Consider the following 13,497-nt stretch of genomic DNA (forward strand, 5'->3'; position numbering starts at 1 on the left):
TTTAAAAAACCTTGCTGCAAAATGGAATTGAACCTGAATTGCTTAACAGTGTTTGAAGAATTTAGTTGTAGAATTCACTCATGTCAGTGATGCATAGGTTATATGACTCAGACAACAATGTTATTGTTGGTAATATTTACACTAAAATCTTTGTTGTCCTCACTAGCTGGTTTTTGCTGTGTTGAAGGCAAACTATGCTTTGGAAGCTGCTTGCTTGTATTTTCTTGAGACTCTTGCAAGTTAAATGTTGTGTAAACCGACATTCCAGTAAGAGCAACAACCGCTCCGCCAATGCTCACAATCCCGGGATCTGAATCGAATAAAAGATAGCCTCCCAATAGAATAACACAGGTCTTAAACTGTCCTAAAACAACATGAGTTGTAGCAGAAGTTGCCCTGCATTGATTGATAATAATATCTTAGCAAATCTTAACCTTACTTAAACAAAACATAACACTATTAGAAGTAGAATTATGTGTCAAAAAGGGTGCATCACTATTTATTAGGAATTTCTGTTGAAACTTGAAAGAGGAAGGTAGTCTTACCCCAATGCCAAGGCACCTGACCACTGTAAGAGAAAACCGAGGAGAGCAGATATCATAATTGCAGATGAGTTGTTTACATCCCACTTGAATGATAGGACTCCTGGTGGATCAATCCAAGGCATCAAAGCTCCGAGAAAGAAAACTGTGATCGGTGTAGTCTTCCACATCAATCTACAATGAGAAAGTTTTTAAGTCTAGTTATCGACAACTTAATTTTACAAAAGAGAAATTGGATAGTGTTTGCTAATACTTACGCCAAAGCTGTCCAGTTTCCTTGCTGCTGTAAATTAGACCATAAAATTTTATTTATGGCACTTGGAATTATCCATATAACTGCTACTATAGCACCAAATAAATTGAACTCTAAATCTGACACAGTTGCAACTGCTACACCAGCTGATACAGCAGCCAAAGCCAAAACCTGCATAATTGCATTCCAATGACATGATTAATCAGTGGATAAAAAATAAAGAGTTGTATGGAATAGTTCTTTTCCATATATTTGAAATGGTTTATAAAAGAGAGAATAAAAAGAAGCTGAAGAGCTTATATTTTGACCTTTTTTGAAGAAATAGTTTTTCTAAAAAGTATGAACTCTGCCAGAACAATTGTTGGAGTAACAGCAATCTTAGCCATTTGGTAGAAACCAACACTGCATGAACTGAACTGTCAGCAAAAAGGACTAATTCAAGAAGATAAGTTATATCTTCTATTCATCTAGGTGACATCTACAATACATAATAATGACTTTGTTGTTGTCAACATGGATTTAATTAATTTTGGTGCTGAGAACTGAAACATTCTTTATAGTATATATCATTCAATGATCACATTTACAAATTTGAAACATAAGGGGACAGTAATGAAAATCGGTTCAGCAGTCTAAACATTATTAAAAGTCGACGACTAATTTGGCACGACAAATAAACAAAGGACTTAATTGAAAAGTTAAAAGGACACTGATGCAGTTTTGTCTTATAAACATATTAAAGCAAGAGCATGAACCTGTTATACTTGAGGCTGGTGTTTGCAAGACCAGATGCAAAAGCCATAACAGCACCAAGAGCAAATATAGAAGAGAATGGAGTTGTTTTAGATGGAGGAGACACAGGAAGCACCGAAAGTGCCTTGAAAATTGCAAGGAGAATCCATGCAGTGATGTAGTGAACAAATGTGAGGAAAATTGGAAAGTTGAAGCCAACTCTTCCCATCACCTACCAACAATAAAGTTAGATCAAAACTTCAAGAGAGGTGTTTCATTCTTGCTAATATAAGAAGGAATTTGTACTGACCAATTTGTTTGCCATGATGATCCCAACAGCAACCATGAAGTTGAAGGATAATGCGACCACTGGTCCGCAATATCTTTGTTGTTGGCGCTTGGCTCCTTCCGAGGTTCGGAGCTCATTGTAGAGAGAAGATCTTAGTTCTTCCAGTGCTTTACCTGATAATTTTAACCATGATGAGAACACTGCATTAGGTTTTAAAAAACCCTATTTATGATCAGCATCATTATGTAATTCAATTATGATGGAACAGAATATAAACTAATGAAAGTAGGAGAGAAAAAGAAAGTAATGTTACAAACTTATGATTTAGACTGTGAAAACAAAATATATGAAATATTCTTTACAGAAATCTTTTATTGCTTGGTTCTATTAAGAATGTAACAATAATATTCAGATGTATACCTTATTCTTAGCATAACAAATATCATCTAAAATTTGGAAAAACAGAAACTAACATTCACAAGACTCAACAACCTTTTAAAAACTAATAATCCCTTTTCAAGCTGCTGATATTTAGGCAAATTTTAAAACAGAATCAGATTATTTTTGATAGATCCATTAAGAATTGAACACAAATGTGTGAAAGCCAATCATAGAGAGAGTCAGGAGTACAAGGAAGGAGGTAAAAACCAATGTTTGATATAAATCAAAAACAGAACTAATTGTTTTCATGCAAATACAAAACTCAATTACAATGAAATATGAGCTAAGAAATTCACAAAAAAAAAAAACCTGTTTCTCCTGCATCACTGTCTTTTCTTTTGATAAATTTTCGTCCATCTCCCAACAGTGAATCCAACAATCCCATAACAACCAAGCTTATTCATGGGCATAGATCACATATTTAATCTAAATGTTTATTTATTAAACACCTTTTCTAAAACACAATTCTGTAACAATACAAACAAAAAAAGCCAAAACAGAATTGCAAAGGTAAAAGGGTCATATAAATGTGAATTATTATGCCAAGTTTCTTAAAATACAATCAATCAATCTTGGAGTATCATATAAACAAAATAATGTCCATTCTTCAAGGAGGGGTTTTTAAAAGAAAAAGAGAAAAAAGTAAAAAGAAAAGTAGATTTAATTTGCTTTGTGTTCTACAAAAAAAATATTATTTATGTTGAGTGTATTAGTAACACTTGTATGTTGTATGATAAAGAATTGATGTAAATTTTGATTTACGGAGAAGCTAAGGTAACATGATCATAATACATGGAATATTGTTGTAACATTATGAAACAGTCAATGCACGTGTAACAACCACCTTGATTTACTTTTTCAGTTGAGACTGCTTATCATAAGATTTCATTTCATCACTAAACTTGATGCAAAAGTTTCATCTGATTTTATTATTAAAAATAAATAAATCATCTAATTCTAACTAAAATGCATACATATTGGAGATATCATCACACCAACTGGTTGGTAGCGTTGATAAAAAACTTTGTTTAACAAATCTACTTATATATAAAGTAAATTAAGTGGCACTTTTTCATTTAATTCCAATTCCAATCTATTTGTTAAACTCGAACAAAATAAATATTTAACAACTAGCTTTACAAGATAACACATCTTGGTTTATGGTGATGGTCAATAAAGATGTAGTAAATACCGATATAATAATATATTTGATAGTTTTTGAATAAAATACAGTAAGCTAGCTACAAACATATATATAAACTTGGAATTTTATTATATAACACATCTTGTGGCATGCACATGTAAACATAATACATTCAAATACAAACTTATTTTAAGAAGAAAGTAAAAAACTAACACACAATAGAGAAAATAACAACAACAATAAAACTATGACATTTGCACCATCTGATTCTGATTCTGATTCTGATTCATGGTTGTACCATGGTTCCTTCTCATTCTTGTTCTTCTTTTCACTCTTCTCTTAGGCTGACCACCAAATATCATCACAATCCATCTAGGCTTTCCAATTAAAAACATAAAATATCCAATGCCTATTCCAATCACAAATCCACATCCATATCCAATTGCCACTGCTTTCCATCCAAATCCAAATTTCTCTTCACTGCAAAAGCTGTTGTTGGCTGAAATTGGAGAATGATGTTCAGGTCCACAAATCTTTGACAACGGAAATCCACATAAACCCAAGTTTCCTTTGTAGGAATCATTTGGAAATGTATCGAAGTGCGGCTCTTGAGGTATTTTTCCCACTAGATGGTTATTGGAAAGATTCAAGACTTGAAGAAAGTCTAAATTGGTTAATTCTGCAGGGATCATACCGGTAAGCATATTTGACGAGAGATCCAATGATTCCAAGTTTGACAAGTTTCCCATGGATTTGGGAATATGACCGGTGAGTCTGTTATGGGAAAGGTTAAGCCCTTTGAGTGCATGGAGGTCTCCAATAGCATTTGGAATCTCTCCCTCAAATTTGTTTTTTGACAAATCAATAATTACAAAAATGTTTGGAATTTTCACCAATGTCATTTTGCTCCCTTTTGTCGACACAATCACAGAATCATAGTACCATGTAATTTTTCCAATATGTGGCAAGAGAAATGAGGTGTAGGATACCGAAGGATATGGCACTCTTATACGATTTGTCATGTATTCCAATTCAGTAACTTTCTTCATGGCTTCAAATTTTTTTAAAAATGCTTTTGGTAGCGGACAGCTAAAGTTATTTCCTGAGATATAAAAAATAATTAAACTTGGAAATGGATGCTTGATCTTTGGATTAGGAATGATACCATGCAACTTATTGTCTTGTAAAACCAACACTTGCAAATATTGTAGTGTTTGAAGCCAGACGGGAAATCTTTCTTTTATTTTGTTGCTGCCAAGGTTTAAAAACTCAGGTTTTTACAATGAGAGAAAGATTTAGGAATCTGACCTTCTAATTGGTTGCCATGGAGATTTAGAGTCTGAAGCACACAGTCCTCTGAAAAGTTACTTGGCAAAGTTCCATAAAATCTATTCATTTGCAAATCCAAAACTTGAAGGATTGATGAATTAGCAAGACATTGTGGAATGATGTCTGTCAATTGATTGTGTGCCAAGTTGAGTAGTTTAAGTGAACTCAAATTGCAAATTGACTCAGAGAGGTCACCAACCACTAAGTTAAAACTAAGATCAAGAGAATAGAGCCTCTGACTATTACTTGAGATTTGATCTATTGACGTGAACATGTTTTGAGAGTAAGGATGGCATTTGACCACTAAATGAATTGGAAGAAAGATCCAAGTGAATGAGTTGTTGAAGGTTTGAAAGTGAGGATGGGATTGAACCATTTAGGTTGTTATTTGAGAGAGATAGAGATAGAGATGTAAGATATGTGAAGTTAGTAAAAGAAATAGGAATTTTCCCTTGGAATTGACAACCTGACAGATCTAAGATTCTAAGAGAAGTAGTATTGCTGCAACTCAATTCTGGATGTTGGCCTTCAAATTCATTAAATGACATATCTAGCTCTTCCATGCTTGGTAAACAAAGTAGGCTTCTTTTCAGTTTTCCACTTAATCCTGTCTCTGCAAGATTAAGAGTAACCAAAGAGGAAGATTGGTTGAAGAGTTTGGTCTTATTGAAGACATATATATTTGTATTATCCAAAAACATCTCCCTCAAATTTGTTGCATTTTGAACAAATCTCTTCAAGGTCGTCTCTTTCCAAACTAATTCATCATTGTAATTTGGATAAGTGTGAGATTTGAGTTGGAATTTCACCTTTAAAGAAAACTATGAGACAAGTCAAGATGTGTAAGACTCAAAAAACCACCAAACTTAGAATGAAAACGAGAAGCGGAGAAATTATTGGATGCAAGGTTTAGTGTTTGGAGATGAACAAGATGGAAAAGGGTATTGTTAGGATGTAATTTACCAGTAAGGCGTTAAAAGCCAAGGTTGAGACCAATCACGTGACCAGAGACTCTGACACACGCGACACCATGCCATGATGAGCAGCAATCAGTCCCATTTTTCCATGTTGCAGTTTTACTCGGAGGTTTAAAAATATAATAAGTAATATCTTCTATAGTGAAGGAGGACTTGAACTGAAGCAGAGCAGAGCTCTCATCATGATAAAAACGAAAATTTCTTAAAAAAAATAAAATTGGTTTTTGTTTGGCCTATTAGGGGGTAAATCAAAACAAAAATATTTTACAGGGGTGAATCAAAATAAAAATTTTACAGGGGGAAAACCAGAAATTACCTATATTACAGGGGAAAAACAAGAAAACCATGCGGTTGAGTAAAAAATTGATCCGAATACATCCGAATCAAATGCGATTTTTTGCAGTTTCGGTTTGAATTGGTTCGGTTTGCAGTTTTTCTATTGGATTGTTTCGGTTTTGAACACCCCCGGTGTCAACTAGTCCTTATTTTCTTTACACCTTTTAGAAACTGTGTCAACAAATTTTCCATTTTAATAATTCTCATTTATTTTTAAGCTCATCCATTACACAACAATGACCAATAGCGAGCCAGGATTATTATAAAGCATGGACAAAAGAAAATTGCAACACATTTATAGGGGTTTACATAAGAAATTACAAACAAATAATAAAAAAATCTAAAGAAATTGTCCAATTTATAGAGGTTTATATAAGAAATTCAGAGGAATTTACATAAGAAATTACAAAAAATTCGGGTTAGAGCCCGGACGACTGCCCCGGCTCGCCGGACCTTCAAACCGCCCATGACGATGACTATTCCGAGTCTTTTGATATTACATTAACACTTTGTTGAATCAAATATCTTTTGCGTACAATTCTCAAATTCGATACGACAGTAATAAGTGACAAATCTCTCCCCCGAACGAGTAATCCTTCACCACAATCGTATATAGGGAAATTTATGACTTGAACGGAAGCAAACAAAGCTCTCATCATCACGATGGCAAAAGAACAAAAGGACGAAAATTGGAAAGTGTAAGGAACACAGCGTAAATTGAAAATACAATTAAGTTTTGATGGTCTATGCTTGGTGACCAATGGTGATTTTCATTCAATATAATTGTTTGATATTTCTATTGGAATTTAAAGGCTAGAGAATGTCTATCCACATAAAATATATGCGTAGACTCATCTCGTCCAATGCATTAAGAACGTTGGAGACTAATCAAAAGGAAAAGATTTCCACAAGTCATGATCATTGCGATCATTATAATCCTTAAAAAATCTATTCAAAAAAAATCAAGTTAACAAAATCAAAAGGAAAACATATCAACTTAATGATCATTGGCTTGATTGATGTCTGAAGTACGAGTACATGGATGAAATATGTTCAATGAATTTCCAATACAATAAAGTGCACGAGTTGTAACTCTATAAAAATAAATGGGGATAGTTTCACTCTAAGACCAACCCTGGCTTCAATAAACTCTTCAATGACAGATTGATATTCATCAAACCATTCAGCCTTCACAATCTTAAAATCGTCATTTTTAATACGCGGAATAACTGACCTATGCCTGCGAAGAGAAGCTGAATTGCAGATTAAAAAATAAAGAAGTTGAGGATAAAAATAAGCAATAGAGGTAAATAAATATGAACCAGTGACCATAAATTGAAAGTCAGAATCAGATTTTATGACAAACAGATATTTTGGAAGTTGCCATACCAGTTTGTTATTATACAATTCAAAGAATAATCCTATAAACTTAATTGCGGTAACGAGAAATTAATCAATACGGTAAAAATCAATCAACCAAAAGGAATAAGAAAGCACAAGAACACAACAACACTTGAACCTGGTGTGGGCTATATTGAGATCACACATTCATTAGAATTATGAAGCTTATTCTCTCACACTCTTCTTTAGAAGGACCTCACCAAGACTGTTTTGCACATACTCTACTTTCCATTGGGTTAAGATTACGGATTTAAATAGAATGGTTAACTAACTACTTGTTACTGCATAGTAGTTATGTAAATTATTGCAAAGCCTAAAAGTGTCTCCACCAACAAGATACACTCTATGCAGAGTTGCAGCATACTTTTTCAAACTAGATACCCTCTACCAAGTTCCTGTATCTCAACCAAAGATCTAAGTGTAGTAAATTGATACTAACAAAACATTCTAGAGTATACAATAAATCTTAGATAGATTAGTTGGTCACCACCAATACAATTATCAGATGTACCATCCTAAGATATTCCAAATCTATATCAAGCTCTTCATTAATGAACATGAACCGATTATCTATGACTATGAGCCGTGCCACAATCTTTGGTGATGAAAAGTAAGAAACAGAGAAAACAAAAGTTATGATTCGATTAAAACCAGGACTAAAATCAGTTTGATTGGTGAACTTTCATAGTAAACAGGTAAAGCCACGGACATACCAAATAACCTCTGAAAGAATATTGAATATTCACAAAAGATTGTATATTAAAAAATCTAATCACAGAATAAGATATGCTAATATTATATCACCAAAGTCTTTACATCACATCCACCAATACCATTGGTATCAAAAGTTCATAAAAAAATTACAGTCTTGTTATTATGATGGTAACATTATAAAGATTCATTGGTGCTTCCATGCAGCAGCATATCACGATTCCAAATTGCTGCCTCTTTGTACTACATTCTCCCACCAATTTTCATGTATATATATGTTCATCTCAAGCAATAGCCCATCACGCTACTTTGGAATCTGTTCTGCATAAGTGCGCAGCATAATTTTCATGACAGCACAGTTGTGAAATTTCTTTGAGTAAGATAATACACAGAAAACATGATAACTTTTGATGGCACATAAATCCTCAATAAAGCCTTCAACCGTAGCCTGCTAGTTTGCTGATTTCTTAGAGATGTCACCAAATACATGCATAACATTTTGATAACTATTATTCATGCAAATATCAATTCATGAGATCCAAATATCAAACTAACCGTGTCTAGAATACAATTAGTTTGCTGCTTTTAAAAAATTAAAATGTTTAGAATGATCAAGAGTTTCTATCAATAATTCAGAAGTTTCGAGCAGTAGCCCATCCAGAGTTCCCTAGGCACATGTTCAATTGTCAAGTTTGTATTAATGCCTTGATTTGTGGTGTTCCTATGTCATTATGATTTCTTAGTTTTTCATTTTCTTTTCCTCGTATATATTTCAACCCGGCCCCAATTATGCGAATAACGAAAAACGTTACGAAGAGCTAAAGAGTTTGGGCAAGAAGGAGGTAGAAGAATGTGAGGATGAGGAGAGTGAGGAAACCTCTGAAGCTGAATCAGATGAAGATAATGAAGAGATCGCAGATCTAAGATGAGATTGATATGAATCTTATCAATCTTCGACGCTCAATCTACTTAACCAATATGTCATGTATAGATTTCGAAGAAGCTGCTAACAAGCTTCTCAAAATTATTGAGCAAGGTAAGAAGGTAAGCATTAATTCAATTCACCAGATATACATAAACTTGCACTTTTATTAAAAAAATAAAAAACACAGTACATTCAGAGTATAAACTTTACAATCCGAAATCAAACTAGCTAAATAAGAGTCGCAAGATTGTCACACTCAAAATCAAGATTATTTTAAACAGAAAGTAAAAAACCAACACACAACAGATAAAGTAACTACAACAATAAAACTATGACATTTGCACCATCTGATTCTGATTCATGGTTGAACCATGTGCCCTCCTCACTCTTGTTCTCCTTGTCACTCTTCTCTTAGGCGGACCACCAAATATCATGACAAGCCATCTAGGCTTTCCAATTAAAAACATATAATATCCAATGCATATTCCAATCACAAATCCACATCCATATCCAATCGCCACTGGTTTCCATCCAAATCTAAATTTCTCTTCACTCCAAGAGTTCTTGGCTGAAGGTGGAGAATGTTGTTCAGGTCCACATTTTTTTGACAAGGGTAATCCACATAACCCTGAATTTCCTTCATAGGAATCATTTGTAAATGTATTGAACTGCTTTCCTTGAGGTATTTCTCCCACAAGATGGTTATTTGAAATATCTAAGACTTCAAGAAAGCCCAAATTGGTTAGTTCTGCAGGAATCACATCAGTGAGCATATTTGATGAGAGATCCAACCATTCCAAGTTTGACAAGTATCCAATTGATTGGGGAATAGGACCATTGAGTCTGTTATGGGAAAGGTTAAGCCCTATGAGTGCATGTAGCTTTCCAATAGCATTTGGAATCTCTCCTTCAAATTTGTTTCTTGACATATCAATACTTACAAACTTTTTTGGAATTTTAACGAGTGTCATTTTGGTTCCTTTTGTTGCCACGGTCACAGAATCAGAGTAGTGTGCGTGTGTTGCTTGAAGCCCATTGGTTACTGGATACCACTCGTCCATGTATTGCAAATTGTTATCCCCAACCAATTGAGTATCATTCTTCATGGCTTCATAATTTTTTGAATAGGCTTTTGGTAGAAAACCACCAAAGTTATTTCCAGAGATATCAAAAATGATTAAGCTTGGAAATAGACGCTCAATCTTTAAATTGGCGATGGGACCATGAAACTTATTGTCTCGCAAAACCAGTACTTTCAAATCTTGAAGTGTTTGAAACCAATCAGGAAAATTGTCTTCTATTTTGTTGCTACCGAGGTTTAGAAACTCTAACTCTTTACAGCGAGACAAGGATTTTGGAAAATGGCCTTCTAACTGGTTGCCGTAGAGGTTCAGAGTGACAATACTACAGTTCTTTGAAAAGTTACTTGGCAAAGTACCATAAAACATGTTCATTTGTAGATTCAAAACTTGAAGGGATGGTGATTCAGCAAAACATTGTGGAATGATACCAGTCAAATCGTTGTAACCCAAGTTGAGAAATTGAAGTGAACTCATATTGCAAACTGCCAAAGGGATTTCACCATTCAGTAAATTATGACTAAGATCAAGGCCTGACAAATAACCATTGGATGTATTGACGTTAATCCATTGATCTATTGACGTGAACAAGTTTTGAGAGAGGTTCAAAAATAGCAATGAATTTTTTTCAAGTAACCAATTGGGCATTCTTCCATGAAGTTTGTTATCAGAAATATCAAGTGATATCAAATCTAAGAATTCTCCTTGTAAATTATGGAATTTGATCAAATTGACAGAAGACAATTCCAATACTTGTAGGCTAGAAAAACTATAATTGACATTGGATTCAAAATTTAGAGATAATTGACTATTCCATGAAAGGGATAACATTTCTAGACATGTAAGTTTGGAGAAGAGTTGAAAATTGACAAGACCACTCAAGTCGTTCGAAGATAGAATTAAGTGAGATAGTTTTGTTAGGTTGAAAATGGACTCAGGAATATTGCCTTGTAGCCTGTTGTTGCTTAGAGTTAGCATGTTTAAAGAATATGATGATATTTCACTGATATGCCCTGTAAGTCGATTATATGATAGATCTAAAATTGCCAAAGAAGGCAAAGATAACAAGGAGGAAGGAACTGTTCCATTTAGCAAGTTGTCTTTTAAATTCAAATACATTAGCTTTTGGAGTCCTGTAATTTTGTTGGGTAGGGGACCCTCTAATTTGTTACCTCTACAATCTAATGTGAAAAGCTGAGTCAAGTTAAATAGTGAAGATGGAATTTGTCCTTCTAAATTGTTGGAAGTTAAATCGAGTTCTTGCAGTTTGGTCATCCCACCAAACACATCTGGGATTTGACCACTAAATGAATTCCACCCAAGATCCAAGTGAATGAGTTGTCGAAGGTTTGAAAGTGATGTTGGCAGCTCACCTTCAATTTTGTTACCTCTCAAATCTAATTCTTGAAATTTGTTTGATATCTGAAATGCATTTGGAAGTCGACCATTGAGTTGGTTGTTATGGAGATCCAAGAAAGTTAGAGTTGGAAGTTTTAAAAGTGAGGATGGGATTGAACCATTTAGATGGTTTTCTGACAGAGTTAGAGTGGTGAAATGTGTGAGGTTAGAAAAAGACAAAGGAATTTCCCCTTTGAATGAGCAACGTGAAAAATCTAATATTCTAAGAGAAGTACTACAACTCAATTCTGGTAGTTGTCCTTCAAGGTTGTGATTATATGACATATCTAACTCTTGAATACTTGGTAAACAAAGTAGGCTTCTTTTCAGTTTTCCAGTTAATCCTGTTGATTTAAGATTAAGAGTAACCAAAGAGGAAGATTGGTTGAAGAGCAAAGCAATGGAGTTTGGTCTTATTGAAGACATATTTGTATTATCCAAAAACAGCTCCCTCAAATTTGTTGCATTTTGAACAAATCTCTTCAAGGTCGTCTCTTTCCAAACTAACTGATCATAACCGGTATATCCAGAGAGATGAAGTGATTGTAATTTGGAAAGGTGTGAGATTTGAATTGGAATTTCACCTTTAAAGAAACTACGAGACAAGTCAAGATGTGCAAGACTCATAAACCCACCAAACTTAGAATGAAAATGAGAGTAAGAGAAATCATTGTTAGAAAGGTTGAGTGTTTGAAGATGAACAAGATTGAAAAGGGTACTGTTAGGATGTAGTTTACCTTGAAGGCCTTCACAGCCAAGATTGAGGCCAATCACGTGACGAGTGATGGTATCACACGTGACACCATTCCATGAGCAGCAATCAGTCCCATTTTTCCATGTTGCTGTTTTCAGAAGAGATCCATCACAAGAATAAAAAGATGCAATAATAGAGGTTTTGAACTGAAGCAAAGCAGAGCTCTCATCATGATGACATGAAAAATTGAAAGAAGAAGAGAAGGATGGAAAATGGAAGAGGAACAGATGCAATAATAGAAGAAACCACGCCATGAATGAATGATTTTGCAGAAAGTATTATTAAATGGTTTAACTCAAAGAAAGAAAATCAAAAGAAAAGTAAGTGTGGATGAAATGGTAAGAAACACAACCTAAATATTTATAGCCAAATTGAAAATACAGTAAGAGCATTCATTTTTAATAATAATATCATAGCATAATTTTCTTACTTTATTTCAGGGGATCCTAACTTTATTCATTTTTGGTGATTTCGGTGACAGAAAGTCAAAAACTTTCCCCAGCTTTGCTATGCGTGTTCCTTTATGTTGATTTTTTTAACACATTTTGCTTGTAATAAAAAATAGTATTTGCATGACTTTCCTTTAATTTGGATTCGTAAAAAGCTTCTGTCATTTTCAAAACTTTGACTGGTTTTTTAATTTGTTTATGGATTCCTAACCTATGATGAACAAACACTCTTTAGATTAGACGTATCCAATGTTGGACATATGTCGTGTTTGACACTAACATATATAATTACACTGAATTATAATTTTTGCAAATTATTAGCGATGTTGATGTGTTAGCGTCCGTATCCATATCCGTGTTTCACATCCCTAGCCAATAAAATACTTTGTACCAAATGGAGCTTGCAAATACATTTAGCAAGATGATCATCCAACTCCGACGCAAACAGATGCCAAGGGCACGAAGTTTCCCTCTCATCCACAAAACCCCAGGCCTAAATGAATATTTTCTTAATGGAAGTCGACATAAAAACATTTGTCAAGAAAAAACAATAGCCATTCGAAGGGGCATTGGTGTGATTACCACTTCCTTTGCTCCACACATCTTTGTTATTCATTGGTGTGATTTTATCCGAATTCACAACAATTGGCGACCACCGTGGGGCATAGGCGTTATTGGTATAGTTGGTATCATGGGTTCAAAGTGGGACATCGAGAAGTTCACCGGAAATAATGATT

At 34.1% G+C, this 13,497-nt stretch overlaps 3 protein-coding genes across 3 annotated transcripts; all 3 read right to left on the reverse strand.

Moving 5' to 3' along the window:
• Nucleotides 1-3,039, reverse strand: LOC11437409 (nucleotide-sugar uncharacterized transporter 2). Its single transcript, XM_003617815.4, has 7 exons — nt 2,567-3,039; nt 1,838-1,989; nt 1,551-1,759; nt 1,104-1,197; nt 800-966; nt 546-716; nt 1-396 (listed from the first exon to the last, which is right to left on the reverse strand). Exons 1-7 carry the CDS (start codon nt 2,640-2,642, stop codon nt 108-110), a joined length of 1,158 nt encoding a protein of 385 aa, XP_003617863.2. The 5' UTR covers nt 2,643-3,039; the 3' UTR covers nt 1-107.
• Nucleotides 3,040-3,511: 472 nt separating this feature from the next.
• On the reverse strand, nt 3,512-5,803 carry LOC11428888 (receptor-like protein 9DC3). The gene is made up of 3 exons (XM_039834774.1): nt 5,032-5,803; nt 4,710-4,931; nt 3,512-4,503 (listed from the first exon to the last, which is right to left on the reverse strand). Exons 1-3 carry the CDS (start codon nt 5,429-5,431, stop codon nt 3,647-3,649), a joined length of 1,479 nt encoding a protein of 492 aa, XP_039690708.1. The 5' UTR covers nt 5,432-5,803; the 3' UTR covers nt 3,512-3,646.
• Nucleotides 5,804-9,265: 3,462 nt separating this feature from the next.
• On the reverse strand, nt 9,266-12,610 carry LOC11428889 (receptor like protein 23). The gene has a single exon (XM_003617818.4). It carries the CDS (start codon nt 12,563-12,565, stop codon nt 9,410-9,412), a length of 3,156 nt encoding a protein of 1,051 aa, XP_003617866.1. The 5' UTR covers nt 12,566-12,610; the 3' UTR covers nt 9,266-9,409.
• Between the last annotated feature and the right edge of the window lie 887 nt (nt 12,611-13,497).

This window comes from Medicago truncatula, chromosome 5, assembly GCF_003473485.1.
Source record: "Medicago truncatula cultivar Jemalong A17 chromosome 5, MtrunA17r5.0-ANR, whole genome shotgun sequence".
Classification (NCBI taxonomy): Eukaryota; Viridiplantae; Streptophyta; class Magnoliopsida; order Fabales; family Fabaceae; genus Medicago; species Medicago truncatula.